Source organism: Myotis nattereri (genome assembly GCF_964212035.1).
Source record: "Myotis nattereri genome assembly, chromosome: 5".
NCBI classification, from domain to species: Eukaryota; Metazoa; Chordata; class Mammalia; order Chiroptera; family Vespertilionidae; genus Myotis; species Myotis nattereri.
Genome location: NC_138080.1, coordinates 25,551,906 through 25,568,701, shown reverse-complemented (window position 1 = coordinate 25,568,701; position 16,796 = coordinate 25,551,906). Strand labels below are relative to the sequence as shown.

General features: G+C 47.0%; 1 protein-coding gene across 1 annotated transcript in view; it reads left to right on the top strand.

Moving 5' to 3' along the window:
* Window positions 1-16,796, top strand: part of SMARCA4 (SWI/SNF related BAF chromatin remodeling complex subunit ATPase 4) — a 98,408-nt gene that overhangs the window by 42,633 nt on the left and 38,979 nt on the right. The window contains exons 13-20 of the mRNA XM_081092083.1: window positions 1,409-1,539; window positions 1,701-1,758; window positions 6,526-6,647; window positions 7,001-7,151; window positions 8,492-8,655; window positions 12,594-12,660; window positions 13,534-13,644; window positions 15,226-15,468. Coding sequence (XP_080948209.1) covers window positions 1,409-1,539; window positions 1,701-1,758; window positions 6,526-6,647; window positions 7,001-7,151; window positions 8,492-8,655; window positions 12,594-12,660; window positions 13,534-13,644; window positions 15,226-15,468 — 1,047 coding nt within the window. The remainder of the gene's footprint in view (window positions 1-1,408; window positions 1,540-1,700; window positions 1,759-6,525; window positions 6,648-7,000; window positions 7,152-8,491; window positions 8,656-12,593; window positions 12,661-13,533; window positions 13,645-15,225; window positions 15,469-16,796) is intronic.

The following is a 16,796-nucleotide window of genomic DNA, read 5'->3' as shown; positions in this document are numbered from 1 at the left end:
CTCAGCATTGGCTGCACATCTGAATCATCTGGGAAACTTTTATAAAACCCTAGAGCAGTTGAATCAGATTTTTTGGGTGGGCAGGTGCAGGCATCACCACCATTAAAGTTGGTGTCACCCCTCCCCCACCATGGTGGGCCACTTTGAGGGTGAGGTTGTATTGTGCACAGAGACTAATCTCTCTACTATATGAATGGTGTCGGTAGTGCAAAACTTTGGAGGGAAGCAGGGATATAGGTTCCTGGAAGATGCTGTTAATAAAGTTTAACTGAGTACATTTGAAGATCTAATTGGTTTTATCCGATGATATGTGAATTGGGTAGGTAGCATCTCATCTAGCAAACAGCTATCCTGAGCTGTTATACAAGATGGACGGCTTTTATAGTAATGAGGATGGATCAGGAAAGTCAGCAAAAGAAAAATGAAAATTTATTGGAATAAAGTAAGTTCAGGTGATGACAGCTTCTTATTGGTTTAGCTGGGTTTCAATTGGCTAGACGTGTTGCAGTATAAGAGATAAGCCTTCCTCCTGCTGTGGTAGTACAGTAGATGCATTTCCTGTTTGGGAGTGCAATGTAGGTCTCTTCCTGTTGGGATCTGTAATTGACTTCCTGTTGGGGGCAATTCATTTAGAGTGGTAGGACATGAGAGCTTCTCTACAGGCCTTTATGGTGCCAGTTTTAGTTTAGATTAATTGGATCCAATTTAGTTGACCTAATTTTTTGTTTATTAATTTTCACAATGCAAAGAAAGGTTTAAAGTAAGAACATCATCCTCATTCTGAAATCTTCAGGAAATTTGAAGGGGGAAATGTTCATCCAAAGTTGATATCTCAGAATGAGAAATCAAAGAATTTCATATGTTTTGCTAAGAGGAAGTTAGTTGTTTTATTTTTCAAATATTCCAATTAGCTATTTAACAACAACAAAAATGAGGATCTTGATGAAGTAACAAACACATTACAAATGGAAAAATAATCAAGGGCCAGAAGAATGTGAATAGTAGTCATTTGTGTAAAAATTGGGAGAAACCAGTTCTAGTTTCTTATGCATGGAATTGATCTGTAATGATGCATGGTGGGCATCTATGAAGAAAGAAACTGCTGAGGGACAGGGGATGGAGAGAATCCATACTCTACACTCTTGAGTTTTAAACTACGTGACTCTATTACCTATTTGAAAATAAAAGCATGTATGTCAGTTATCTCAAAGAAACTGCTGTCATCAGTGGATTATATTTTTTCCTGAATTATTGACATATAGGAAACCCATTTTCACAACCACTAGCCATGGTTGTGTGCCAGTTTTTTGGTTATAGAGTTGACAGGGCACTTCCCAGTTGGCCATGGTTAGTGAACATCTGAGGTATGGTCACCGCAGAACCTAAAGTCACACGTGTCTCTTTTCAGCCTCTGGACGAGACCAGCCAAATGAGTGACCTGCCTGTGAAAGTGATCCATGTAGAGAGTGGGAAGATCCTCACAGGCACGGATGCCCCCAAAGCAGGGCAGCTGGAGGCCTGGCTTGAGATGAACCCGGGGTGAGTTGGGCCTTGAATTCCAGATGCATCCAGGATCCTGAGTCAGCTGCCTGGCAGCTGGCGGTGATTTTGCTTGATTTGGAAACAAGCCAATTTGCTAAGGTAAATGAATTATGCTGGTTTGGGGGAGATTTATATTAAAACACTAATATTTTTTCTAGGTATGAAGTAGCTCCAAGATCTGATAGTGAAGAAAGTGGCTCAGAAGAAGAGGAGGAGGTAAGAGTCTATTTCCTTCTGTCAAGGCCCTCGGTGCTCTGTATTGGTGACCTCTCTCCCTTGTGTGTCAGTCACCCCTGCGTGCTGTGACTCTCCCACTCCGCTTGGGCATCCTGTGGGACAAGAGATGGGCAGAGGGTGGCCAAGGCCTCAGTCCTGATGAAAAGTTGGTGCTTTAAAGCTGTGCTGTCCAGTACAGTAGCCTCTAGCCCAGGGGTGGGCAAACTTTTTGACTCGAGGGCCACAATGGGTTCTTAAACTGGACCGGAGGGCCGGAACAAAAGCATGGATGGAGTGTTTGTGTGAACTAATATAAATTCAAAGTAAACATCATTACATAGAAGGGTACGGTCTTTTTTTTTTTTTTTTTTTTTTTTTTAGTTTTATTAATTTCAGACGGGCTGGATCCGGCCCGCTGGCCGTAGTTTGCCCACGGCTGCTCTAGCCACACATGACTGTTTTAATTTTAAATTAAATTAGTCAAATTAAGTAGAATTTAAAACTCATAGTCGTGGTCATATTAGCCACTTTTCAAATGCTCAACAGCCTTCTGCACAAAACAAATAATCACTATAAAGTTGTGAGCATTAAATCATGTGCATGTTTACTTATAATCTCTTCATTGGAAATACTATAAATGGTTACATTTTCATGCATATTTTTTAAAAAAATATATATTTTTATTGATTGCAGAGAGGAAAGGAGAACGGGAGAGAGAGAGAAACATCAGTGATGAGAGAGAATCATTAATTGGCTGCCTCCTGCATGTCCCCTACTGGGGATTGAGCCCACAACCCCGGGCATGTGCCCTGACTGGGAATTGAACCCGGGACCTCTTGGTCCATGAGATAATGCTCAATGCATTAGCACACCACACCGGGGATTATGCATATTCTTTAAATCACTTAATTATTTTATGCTAAAGTGACTTCTAGATTTTCCCTGGTTGACAAAGCTCTGATTAAGAGCCTGCTCCTGCTCTAGCCGGTTTGGCTCAGTGGATGAAGAGTTGGCCTGTGGACTGAAGGGTCCCAGGTTCATTTCTGGCCAGGGGCACATGCCTGGGTTGCGGCTTTGATCCCCAGTGGGGGACATACAGGAGGCAGCCTGTCGATGGTTCTCTCTCATCACTGATGTTTCGCTCTCTATCTCTCTCCCTTCCTCTCTAAAATTAATTTAAAAAAAAAAAAAAGAGCCTGCTCCTCTATCTGTTGTGAATTGCCTCCTTGGAAAGGATAACTCAGGGGGAGCTAGGATGCAGTTCCTGTAGGCAATGTTCCTTTCACACATTTAGCATCCAGCAGGGTGATCTTCACTCCCCCTTCAGCTGGGGTGAGAGGATCTTAAAAGGCTTTCAAGTGATATTTTAAAATATTGATCTTGTTGCCTATGAACTTGCTAAACAGATATTGTTATTTCTGATAGTTTTGTTTTATTGTTATTGTAGACTAGAGGTCCAGTGCAGGAAATTCATGCACTTGAGGGGTGGTCCCTCAACTTGGCCTGCACCCTCTCGCAGTCTGGGAGCCATTGGGGGATGTCCAGTGGAAGCGGGGGAGGCTCCTGCCACCTCCACTGTGCTCACCAGTTGTGAGCCTGGCTTCTGGCTGAGTGGTGCTCCCGTGTGGGAGCACATTGACCACGAGGGGGCAGCTCCTGCATTGGGTGTCTGCCCCCTGGTGGTCAGTGCACGTCATAGCGACCAGTCGTTCTGCCGTTCAGTCGATTTGCATATTAGGCTTTTATTATATAGGATTCTTTAGAATTTTCACACACAGGATCATGCCATCTGTAAGTAATGGCAATTTTACTACTTCCAACGCTTCCTGTCATTGTTCTTTCAGTTTCTTTTTTCTTGCCTTATTGCACTGGCTAGATTCTCTAGTACAGTGTTGAATATGTGTCAAGAGCAGACATCCTTGCCTTTTTTCCTATGTTAGGGGTAATGCATTTCGTCTTTCACTGCTGTTTGATGTTAGCTGTAGGTTTTTTGAACATGCTCTTTATCAAGTTGAGTAAATTATCTTTTAATCCTAGTTTATTGAAAGTTTTTATACTTCTGTCTATAGTTGATTTGTTTTTTTATCTGTTACCCACTAGTATGCTTTATTATATAAATTAATTTTTGGATATTAAACCACACTTGCATTCCTGGGATAAGTTCTACTTTGTCCTGATGTGCAATCTTTTCTGTATATCGTAGTGCTGCTAATATTTTGTTGAGGATTTTTGAGTCTAGTTTTCTCATGATATCTCTGTGTAGCTTTGATATTAGGTTAACATTGGCCTTCTAGATGGGGTTAGAAAATGTTCCCTTCTCTGCTTTCTGGAAGAGTTTGAGAAAAATGGTATTAATCTTAAAATATTTGATAGAATTCTCCTGTTAAGCCATCTGGTACTGGCCTTTTCATTGTGGGAAGATTTTTAGTTACTAATTCAATTAGCTATCAGATTTTATTCAGATTTGTCTACTTCTTGAGTCAGTTTTAATAGTTTGTATCTTTCTAGGAGTTTGCCCATTTCATCTTAGTTATTTGTTGGTAAATGGTTACTTATAATAGTTCCTTATTATCATATTTAAAAATACATACATATATATATGTATGTGTGTGTGTGTGTGTGTGTGTGTGTGTATATATATATATATATATATATATATATACACACACACACACACTAGGGGCCCGGTGCACGAAATTCATGCACTGGGTGGGGGGGGGGGAGTGTCCCTCAGCCCAGCCTGCCCCCTCTCACATACTGGGAGCCCTCAGGCGTTGACCCCCATCTCCCCCCAATCACTGGCTCTGGCCCCCGCCCAGGCCTGAGGCCTCTGGCCCAGGAATCATGCCTGGGCAGGGGACCCCCATCTCCCTCTGATCGCTTGCTCCACCCCCCGCCCAAGCCTGACGCCTCTGACCCAGGCTTCAGGCCTGGGCAAGGGGACCATCATATCCCCCCAATCCCTGACTCCGCCCCCCACCCAGGCCTGATGCCTCAGCCAGAGGAGTTGACCCTCATCACCCTCCGATCACCAATCACCGGATCGGCCCATTGACCAGGCCTGAGGCCTCCGGAAGAGGTGTCAGGCCTGGGCAGGGGACCCCCAGCTCCCCGCGGTTGCAGGCTCCGCCCCTGCCCAGGCCTAACGCCTCTGGCCTAGGCATCTGGCCTGGGCAGCGGGGACCTGCAGTGGCAGTGGGGGGTGCCGCGATCGTGGGCTTTGCTTTAGGCCCAGGCAAGGGACCCCTAGCTCCTGGGACTGCCAGCTTCGACCGTGCCCAGCTCCCATCGCTGGCTCCACCCCTACTTCCTGCTATCACTGGCCAGGGCGGCAAAGGCGCCTGATTCTCCGATCATGGCTGGGAGGCAGGGCAAAGGCGGCCCCAGGGCCGCCTTTGCCCTGCCCCCCAGCTCTTACCTCCCCCCTGGGTTTCAGATCACTGTCAGTGGCAGGGGGCTTCTTCCTGCTTTCCCTTTCGCCTCCCTGCATTATGCCTACATATGCAAATTAGCCGCCATCTTGTTGCATATAGCCCTGATTAGCCAATGAAAACGGTATCGCCATACACCAATTACCATTTTTCTCTTTTATTAGTGTAGATATATATATATATAATTTCAGAGAGGAAAGGAGATGGAGAGAGATAGAAACACCAATGATGAGAGAGAATCATTGATCGGCTGCCTCCTGCATGCTCCCTAATGGGGATCGAGCCTGAAACCTGGGCATGTATCCTGACCAGGGAATTGAAACATGACCTCCTGGTTCATAGGTTGATGCTCAACCACTGAGCCACACTGGCCGGGCTGAAGTCTCTTTTAGAAGAATTTGTCTGCAACCTTACTCAGACTTAGCTAAAAGTCTCACCCCAATATTAATTTCAGATATGGTAATATCATTTAGGGTAAATCTGTACTAATAATGATTTTTTTTGGCTGAAAATGTTTGGGCTGTCATCGCCTGTTTAATATTCCGAATGATCTATAAAATCATTTTGCATACCCCGAAAGAAATCCCCCTAGGTTTTTTTTATTGGAATTTTTAGCAGATTAATTGGATTTTTTGTTTTTTTAGTTTTATAGCAGTTCCTTTATACATGAAAATAATTACTGGGACTGTGTGTCACTTATATAGAAATACAAGGATGGTTTACTACCAGGAAATACATTCATGTGTATTTTATTAATATGTCACGCAAAATCCCTTTATCATCTCAGTAAATGCTGAAGAATCACTTTCATGAAACACAACACTTACTTTACAGGTTTATAGAAAACCTCTTACTAAATTAGGATGCCTGTTATCACCAGTATTATTTGACATATTTTTGGCATTTTAGTCATATCGATAAAGCTAGAAATAAATCAAGAGCAACAAATATTGAAAATTGGCTATTAAATGTTTTATATTGAGAAACTCCAAGAGATTACAGTGAAAATCAGCTTGAATAGGTTGGACAAGGAATAAATGTGTAGTATACATTGTATAATGGGGGCAGGGGACATGAAGAATCTATTGTTAGTAAACAAACGTACCAAGTAGCCTGAGACAGCCTGAAAAAGAAGTGTCTGAACTCTGCTGGGAAAACTAAAAATAAAATGCCGAGCAATTAAAAGAGATGCAAAGAGGAGGCATGACACATTCCGGGATAAGAAGGTGTGAGAGTTGTAAAACTTCGCTTGCTTCTAAAAGTGTGTTCTCCCCGGGGATCCCTGTGCCTGTCCCTGTGGGGTGTCTTGAGCTGGTGCAGTCTTTTCTCTTGGTAGGAGGAGGAGGAGGAGCAGCCGCAGCCAGCACAGCCTCCCACTCTGCCTGTGGAGGAGAAGAAGAAGATTCCAGATCCAGACAGTGATGACGTCTCTGAGGTGGACGCTCGGCACATCATTGAGTAAGGCATCCCTGCACACGCTCCTGCTCCACCAGCTTCCTTCACGGGGGTCCTGGCAGGACGTTAGCGGCCCAGCTTCTCCCTGGATGGTGCTTACCGCTGTCCAGCTGGAAGCCGGTGTGAGACCACACATGGGAGTTCAGCCTTAGTGCCTGTCTCCCTCCCCGCCTCCCCACTCTTCCCAGGGTTAATATTTGCTGCTGCCTTGCCTGTCCTTAGACTTTCCAATTACTTTTCTTACCTTAAGGCTTGAGTCACAGGTCCTTAAAGGGCTGCTCCAGAGTCTTGTGTCAGAAGTACATTGTTACAAATGGAAATGTGTGTCTTTACTCAGTGATTCTATTCACTTACAGGAATGCCAAGCAAGATGTTGATGATGAGTACGGTGTGTCCCAGGCCCTTGCTCGTGGCCTGCAGTCCTATTATGCCGTGGCTCATGCTGTCACTGAGAGAGTGGATAAGCAGTCAGCGCTTATGGTCAACGGCGTCCTCAAACAGTACCAGGTGAGGCAGGAGGGGGCTGTACCTACCCTAGCAGTCCTGACAGATAGGTCCCAGCTTGTGGGAGACTGCTGAAGTCGGGCAGACTCAAGTTCACATTCTGCTCCTTGTCTCTGGGTACCTCACTCTTTTTCTCTAAGCCTCAGTTTCCCTTTCTATAAAGTAGAAGCATGATTTGTTAGGTTAGCCACCAGGAGGAAATGAAACGGTGCAATATATTAGTGTTTGCTGGGTGCTTAATCTGTGCAGGGCAGCATAGCAGTGTGTTCTATGCTGTTAGCTTCTGAATCCCCAGCAACTCTGACATAGGCACTATCATCCTCCACACTTCACAGGATTAGGGGTGTGTGCAACCGAGGAACAGAAAGGTGCAGTGATTTCTCAAACTTACAGCTTGGGAGCGGTCACACCAGTACCGGACCCAGGTTTAGACACAGATCCACGTTCCCTGATGGTCTGTGCAGCATAGGACAGCGGGAAGTGATGGCATAAATGGCTGGAGCTGGCAGCCTGGAGCTTAGCCTTTCCTTCTGTGGAGGTGACGTGGCACTGGCACTAAAGCTCTTTGTCAGACAAGAATCACAGCTGCCATAGTAGACATTTCTTTTTCTGTGGCCCCATATCCCAAGCTCATTTAGCTCTCAAGAGGCAGCTGGTTTATATTTAATCAAAGATTTTCTTTTTGGTTGTGGCCCTTATACTCCAACTTTCCTTTAAAGAACTCTCACAGCCTCCATGCCAGTATCGAGTTCCAAAGAGGCAAAGCCAGCGACCAGTGACATTTCCAGTGGCCAGAAGTTACTTCCTTAATCTGTTAGGAAAATGTCCAGATTTTCCTTTATAACATTATATTCCATTTGAAAATGGCCTTCTCTTTAATGGTTCATATATTGCAGAAACCTTGCAAGCTTTGGAAAGCTCTCAGTTAATCCTGACGTGCTAGTTAGGTGGTCATTGGCCGTTTGGTGGATTCATCAGCACTTTCTCTTGAAACCCTAATGATCTCCCAAATCGAGTGTCACATGGCTGTGGGCAGGTTTGTCCCAGTGTGCCACATGGCTTGGTGTCAGGCAGTGACAGATGGACCTTGTAACTTTAGTTCAGATGTTCATCTTAAAAATAAATTTTGTATACTGTACATATATTATTAACACAGCAACCCTATCATTTCATAGGAATGATTGCTGAGGATGAGGCTAAAGAAAAAAGAAGTGGGGTGATGGAGAGCAAAACACCAAATAAAAATGGCCGTGGGAAGTTCGTGGCTAGGGCTGAACTTGTTCCTGGCTGTGCGCGAGTCTCTGAAGTGTGGGCTTCAGTGTTTGCTGTCTCTCTCCTTGCAGATCAAGGGCTTGGAGTGGCTGGTGTCCCTGTACAACAACAACCTGAATGGCATCCTGGCCGATGAGATGGGCCTGGGAAAGACCATCCAGACCATTGCACTCATCACGTACCTCATGGAGCACAAGCGCATCAACGGGCCCTTTCTCATCATTGTACCTCTCTCGTAAGTGCACCCCCCGCCCCCCGGAGGTCCAGGAGTGTCCAGTGCAAGTAACCCCACTGCCCCGCTTCAGTGACACCCCAGCCTTCATTCAGACATCGGTGTGTGAGTTTACTGGATCTTGCCTAATAAAGTACCACTGCCTTATGGCTTAAACATAGGCGTTATTTTCCTGGAGGCAGAAAGTCTGAGAACAAGGCATCAGCAGAGTTGGTTTCTCCTGAGGCCTCTCTCTTCTCCCTATGTCCTCACATAGTCTTCCGCCTGTGTTGTCTATCCTGATTTCCTCTACTTATGAGGATACCAGTCATTGGGTTAGGGCCCATCCTTATGACCTTACTTTAACTTCATTACCTCTTTAGAAACCCTTTCTCCAAATACAGACACATTCTGAGGTTTTGGGGTTGAGGACTTCAACATAGGGATATTAGGGTGACATAACTCAGCCCATACCAGCCTGCCTATGGGCAGGATAGGAAAGGGGCAGGTGACTGTATTAATTCATTGTCTGAATTGGGGCTCACTGGATCTTAAGGTTCTCTTCAAGCCCACAACCAGCAAATTCCATACAAGGGTGGTGAGTCACAGGAACTGAGGATCCTCATGTTAGAAGATGAGAGTGGAGCCATTTGAGCAAACACTTTCCACCCTGGAGCCCTGTCAGTCCCATCCCAGCCCTGGTGATACAGATGCTCAGGGGTAGTGGGACCTGACAGCATCCTGAGGAGGTTCTCACCATCCCTGTGCGCCACTGGTCTCCTCCTTGCAGACACCCCTCTGGGTCCGTGATTCCATCAGCCACTCTGGGCAGCCCTCTTTTCAACTCAGTCTGTGTCACAAAATGTCTCAACTCCCCCAGCATGTTTGCAAAAGTCCCAGGGCCCCCTCTCATCGACCCAGCTCCAGTTACATGTCAGGCACCAGTCCAATTACAGGCCTGGGTGTTGTCTGCTCTGATGTTGCCAGGCTTATGTGTATACTTGGCCTAGCCCTGGATGGAGGGGAACCCCCTTAACTTCAGTCCAGTACTAAGTGGGGACCATGTCATCATCGGATTAGTGGATGAAGGGAGAATGGGAAGCTGAGTGCTAATGCCTTCCTGCCTTTTAAGAAGGCCAGGCCTTTAAAGGTCACGCACTCATGGGTGGTTATCTCAGAACCCCATAAGAATTTAACTTGGAGAAATGTATTTCTTCTTTCTGCCCTCCCTCCCACGTGGTGGTATAAAATAGGCTACCTTGGCAGTCTTCGTGGAGAGGGCTGTTTGCAGTGTGAGAGGATGTCCTAGGCTAGCAGATGGCCTTGCCTCCTCCTCCCTTGTGGTCAGACCCAGCTTGCTTCTTGGCTTCCCACTGCACTAGCCTGTGCAATGTCTCCCAGCCCCGCAGTGGCTAAAGTCCCCTCTGTTTGTTCCCCCGAGGTGTAACTTCATCTTCACACAGCTTTCTTCAATGTGCTGTTCTGCAGCCTGGGTTGTTTATTTTTACCTTCTCATTTTAAAATTATTTCAAACTCATAATAATTGCAAAAATATTGTAAAGAATTGCTATACACCCGGCCTCCCAAATCTTACACCAGGTCAGTTAACACCATGAAGGGAACAATGACTTAATACTGTTAATGAATCTAGAGACCTTATTCAAATGTCTATTTCCCCATTTATAACCTTTTTCTAGTCCAGAATCCCACTTTGCATTTTGTTGTCACATTTCTGTGACAGTTTGCCAGTCCATCTTCGTCCTTCATGATCTTACCACTTGAATCCTGGTCAAGCTGTTCCTCAGATTGTGTGAGATGTGCCTATTTCTGAAATTCTGGCAAGAATCCCCCAAGAGGGATGCCATGCTCTTTTTGGGACCTCATGTCAAGAGGCACCAGGTGAGGGTAACTTTGATCTTGTGTATGTGGTGCCTGCCAGTTTTCCCCTCCCGTCATAAATCTAAGAGTTTTCCTTTGTAATTCATAAGTATCATGTGGGAAGGCACTTAGAAACCATATAATATCCTATTTGTCATCATACTTTCCCAGTAATTTTAGCATCCATCAGTTGAGTCTCACTTGAAACAATTATTACTGTGGGAAGTACCAAATAGTGAATTTCTCTTTTCAACACAGTGGGTTCTATCATTATAGAAGTCCAGAATGGACACGTCATTATTGATTTTGTTCCTTAAATTGTCCCAAAATCCTTAAATTTGGTCTGGGGAGACCCTTCCAGTTAGTTTTAACACATCCCCATCATCATTGTATTGTGGTTGGTGTTTACTTCAGAATGCTTTTATTTATTCATTTATATTATTATTATTATTATTATTATATATTTTTAAACATTTTTATTGATTTCAGAGAGGAAAGGAGAGGGAGAGAGAGATGGAAACATCAGTGATGAGAGACAATCATTGATTGGCAGCCTCCTGCACACCCTCTATTAGGGATCAAGCCCATACCCTGGGCATGTGCCCCCGACCGGAATCGAACCCGGGACCCTTCCGTCCACAGACTGACGCTCTATCCACTGAACCAAATTGGCCAGGGCCAGAATGCTTTTAGACATATGAAGAAGATGTGAAGATACTAAAGAGAGCTCCCAGATACCTTCCCCCAATTTGCTCTGGTGCTGATAACATCTTACATGGCCGTGTTACACTTGACGCAACTCAGGAACTAGCCCTGTCACGCTACTATTCACTAAACTCCAGACGTCATTTGTATTTCACTAGTTCTCCCCCAGTGTCTGGTTTCTAATTCCAGGACCCTAGATTACCTTTAGTCCTCACTTCTCCTTAGCCTTCCCTGGTCTGTGACCGTTGCTCAGATTTTCCATGTTCTTGATGACCTTGATGGTTTTAAGGAGAACTGCTCAGGTGTTTTGTAGGGTTCCCTCAGTCTGGATCTGTCTGGTGATTTTTCTCTTGCTTACATGGGACAGACGACTATAAGGTAGTTACTGTCAACATGGCTTTTCACTATTGATGTTGACTGATGATGAGGTCTCTAGGTAGGTGTGGAAGTGGTCCGTCAGCCCTGTACTGCAGCGGCAGTTTCCCCGGCTGCTGACCCCAGACACCCCCCACCCATTCTCTGCATTGACCAGAGGACCCCAGTGTCCTCGGTTCCCAATGTCGGGATCCTGCAGTCCGTGGCACTCCAGCAGGAGCTTGAGGCCCTCTCTACCATAGACCTACCTGCTCAGCACTCGAAGCTGCTGACATGGATTAATTCAGAAAATCAAGCACAATTCTTTTTTTATAATATATTTTATTGATCTTTTACAGAGAGGAAGGGAGAGTGATAGAGAGTTAGAAACATCGATGAAAGAGAAACATCGATCAGGTGCCTCCTGCACTCCTCCTACTGGGGATGTGCCCGCAACCAAGGTACATGCCCTTGACTGGAATCGAACCAGGGACCCTTCAGTCCACAGGCTGACGCTCTACCCACTGAGCCAAACTGGGTAGGGCTGTCATTTTTATTTTGAGGTGGCATAAAGATACAGGTGGTATCTCCCGTACTCCCAGGTTTTATAGCATGATCTAGCATGGTTCTGAACCTGAAACAAAGCACCATGAGTCTGTGCGTTTTTCCTGGTAACAGGTTTATAGAATATAGCTTATTCCCACAGATGGTTGTGACCCATAGTGATGACAGAGAGCTGGTCTCTAAGGTCCAACTTCTGGGTTCAGCCTTCTCTGGCCGACCAACTCTAATCCAGGCCGACCCAGGCTTCTCACTGTCCCTGTACCTGCCGCCACACTTGTGTGTCCCTGATCCTCCCTCCCACAGCACCTTCCCTCACTTGCCCCCATTGGAGACCATCAGTTACTCTGCCAGCTCTGAGCGCCACGACCACACTGGCCTCACTTCCCAGTGGACGTTGGTATGAACAGTGAGGTATTGTTGACTGAACTAGAACCTGACTGTTCCTTCCTTGTTTCCGTTAGAACGCTGTCAAACTGGGCTTACGAATTTGACAAGTGGGCTCCCTCCGTGGTGAAGGTGTCCTATAAGGTATGTCACAGCCTGTGGAGTGGACATAGGTGAGAGCAGGGTAGGAGAGTAAGGAATACAGATAGTGAATAGGGAAGTCAACTTGTATTAATAATGAGGCATATGTGCGCATTTTCTATGTTATATACACTTGGGATCGTGGTGTTAATGCAGGTTTGGGGTCACTTGTTTTGGGGAGTAATGTTTATTTCTTATCAGTTCACCCTGTGAAGTGGGGACTTAATTGTACTTGTTTTTCTGGTGGGGAAACTGAGGCAGACAGGGCCTCATGCAGCCACTTAGTTGCAGAGCCAGGTCATGTCTGGTCACTAGGCTCCGGGGACCAGGCTTTTCACCCTGTGCTGTGAGGCGCTCTGCTCATGCTGGGGAGAGGGGTCTTGGCAGAAGGGACAGCATGTGTGGAGGAAACTTGATACGTTTGAGGAGTTAAAAGTATTTCTGGCAAAAGCTTACGGGACCCAGTGGCAATCAATCTGTGTGGAATGTGAACCTGAAGAACTCTGGGGTTCTGGTCATATGGTTCAGGAGTTTGGACCTGGGAGCAGGACTGGGCAGGTTTGCTAATTGCAAATAGGCTGGAGCTTTTGTCAGGAAATGATCTCAGTGGCCAGTGCTTGAGTGGGAGGTTTTAAGGAGGATGCCCTGGTGTTCAGCTTGGAAGCCTGAGGGGAACCCAGGAAGAGGTGGGGAGCTGATTTGCCACTGGGACTCAGGCAGATGGTGGTGCAGACAGCAAGCCTCCCAGAGAACCCACAAGCCTTTCTCCGCCCCCTGCATTTGGCACTCAGCACATTGCGGTTGGAGAACAGGAGCCAGCAGCTCACCTAATTCTTTTCCCCTGGAGGCTGATGTGTGCATGTCTTCTCTTCACAGGGCTCTCCAGCAGCCAGACGGGCTTTCGTCCCCCAGCTCCGGAGTGGCAAGTTCAATGTCTTGCTAACAACGTACGAGTACATCATTAAAGACAAGCACATCCTTGCGAAGGTAGCGTGTCCTCATGTGAAACACCAGCCCTAAGCGCTCAGTGCTATCAGGGAGCATGCGATCCGGCCCGGTCCAGGATTGTTATGAATGTGAACACTTAACATCTTCTCAAAGCCCCTTGCAAGTAATTTTTCACTGATTCCCCTGCATATGTGTATAAAGATAGCTGCTGTGTATATGCAAGGTCCCTGTCAAGGTGACCTTGGGTTTGCCTCTCTTCCCAGGCTAGCCTGGGGTTAGATCCAGAGATGGGATCGCCTACATAGCACGTGTGCTAGCTTCTCCTGGGGCTTTTCCCAAAGAGTCTGGTCACACAAGATGCCTCCTGACCCACCTGCCTCCCTGCAGTGTCCTGATAGGGCCATGGAGAAGTCAGCCTTGTCTTTACCTGTCTCTAGCGACCTTAGCCCGCCCCCGCCCCCCAGTGACTGTGCCTCCCCCAGCATAGCCATGGGAAACCAGCCCATGATGCTCTGAGGCCCTTGGGCTGCTGGGCTGGCAAATTCGGTGGGGGCTGTACAGGCTTCTTAGCTGACGTAGTTGTGAAGGTGGCTCTGGTTAGGCCATACTGAATTACTGAGAACGTAGTGATATAAAACAGACACCATCCCTTGTTTCCTGGTTTGAGGAGGGGTCGAAGCTGAAGATGATGCCTCTGGTCTCACCTCTAACCATTCAATAGAGTGAAGTAGAGGCTAGAGTCTTTGACCCAAGATGGAGATGTTTACAAGTTACCACACCTCAGGGACTTGGTCAGAATGATGATATTGGGTGCTTAATAGGCATCTCTGAGCCTGCAGATGAGGAGAGTGAGGCCCAGATAGCAGATGTACATTGTATGGTCACCCTCTGACTCAGTACAAAGTTATCTGTGCTGACCTGGCAGCGGCTTTAATTAGCAAACACTCTGCAACAGAGCTTCCTCGTGGGAGAAGGCTGTTGTGCCCTCACACCAGCCAGATCTGACATACTCTGCGTCACGCAGGCCTCACTCACCCTGTGTCCCCAAGAGGCTAAAGTTCAGGACGGCCACACACTGATATAGTCAATGTCTGTCTCCTTTCCATCAGATGTGTAGCCACGGACAGGTTCTAGAGCACAGCCCCAGTCCCCCAGGCTCATACTCAGAACCTGCCTGAACCTCTCTACCTTTAAAGGCACAGCCTGCTGATTGGAAAATGTACTCATTACCTCACTGAGTCCCCTGTGGATGCACCTCTCCCCCCATTGGGCTGCTCTGATCTGATCAGTAGAGGGGAGTGCTATTTGATGATTTTTCTGTGCTACAGACTAGCATATCTGATTTTGGGGAGGAAACCAGACTACTTTCTACAACTTGCTTTGTTCATCCAACAGTATAGTTCACGGGCATGTCTCCTTGTCTGTCCGTGCGTACCCCATTCTTTATAGAGGCATGTTGTGTGGCTTTCTCTCGGTGAGCTGGTCCCTTGTCAGGGGACATTGTCATGCCTCAATGAGCTCTTCCACATGGAGCCCTCTTGCCTAATGGCTGTGAGAGTATTGCTCACCTGGGGGCAGCCCTGCTGCCTCTCCTCTAAACACCTGCTCTTGGGCCTGTAGATCCGCTGGAAGTACATGATCGTGGATGAAGGCCACCGCATGAAGAACCACCACTGCAAGCTGACTCAGGTCCTCAACACACACTATGTGGCTCCCCGCCGCCTTCTGCTGACAGGCACGCCGCTGCAGAACAAGCTCCCTGAGCTCTGGGCACTCCTCAATTTCCTGCTGCCCACCATCTTCAAGAGCTGCAGCACCTTTGAGCAGTGGTTCAATGCGCCCTTTGCCATGACTGGAGAAAAGGTGGGTGTGCGTGGCCAGCCCTGTGGTGGTGAGATGGCCAGGGAACTGGTCGTGGGCCACCCTCAGAGGAGCTGGGTGTGCATTGAGGGCCCACCACAACGGGCTGGGACTGTGGTAGGTGTCAGGGTCCTAGAGAAGAGCAGTGATTGAGGAGGTTAAATAACTCTGGGGAGACACTTGGGGCTTCTTTGACCCTGTGCCCCAGACACAGCGAGGGCACAGTGAGGAATATGGCCTTGAGGGAGCTGTGGGGCCAGAGCAAGGGTGTGGAGGGGCAGTTGGAGGGCCTGAGGGGCCTGCTGGTCCCTTTAAGGATTTACCCTAGGGCAGTGGGAAGCCCAAAAGTTTAGTCACAGGAGTAACATCATATTCTGTGTATTTTATTTTTTAATTTTATTTTTATTGATTTCAGAGAGGAAGGGGGAGAGAGAGATAGAAACATCAATGATGAGAGAATCATTGATCAGCTGCCTCCTGCACCCACGCCCCCCCCCCCCCCTCCCCACTGGGGGTGGCCAGCCCACAACCCAGGCATGTGCCCCTGACCAGAATCAAACCTGGGACCCTTCAGTCCACAGGCCAACGCTCTATCCACTGAACCAAACCAGCTAGGGCTGTGTATTTCATTTTTAAAGAGCTCTATGGCCGGTGGATCTCAAGGCCTAAATGGCCATGGGTGGCATTGCAGACTGAAAACCAGACTGGCATCTGGGCTGTAAGGGGCTAGGTCCTCACCACTTGATGAACTTCTCAAGCAGACTCCAGAATGAGCTGCTATGCTATTGGGGTTTAAACTGTGTTTTGGGGCCAGCTGCATTTCTGTTGAAGGCAGTTAAGCCGCCAGAACCTGGCAACTGAGGAAGTAGGTACAACTGCAGCGGGTAATGGGCGTCACTGCCCTCTAGTTCCCGATTATGAGGTTTTCCTGAGACAGGTGCAGGACAGCTGGGGCCACCACACCATGTGTGCAGAGGGTCCTCTGCCAGCATCAGCTGTGAGGTACCCCTCCTTGACACCAGCTTAGGCTGAAGCCATTCTGAAGGAGAAACAGACCTTTCCAAGAGTACCAGGACCCCCATCCAATAACTGAGAAGCAAATGCTCTAGCTTCCTTTATTTTCAAGTTGAGCAAAACTTTGCCAAGAGATTTTTTAGGGAACCCACAGAAGAAAAGTTCAGGTGTTATTTTATTTTTAACCTTTTTTTTTTTGGTAAAGTATGTTGTTTGTTGTTTTATTTTAGAGAAAGGAATGGAAAGAGAGATAGGCGCGCGCGCGCGCGCGCGCACACACACACACACACACACACAAATCAATAGACTGGGGATCG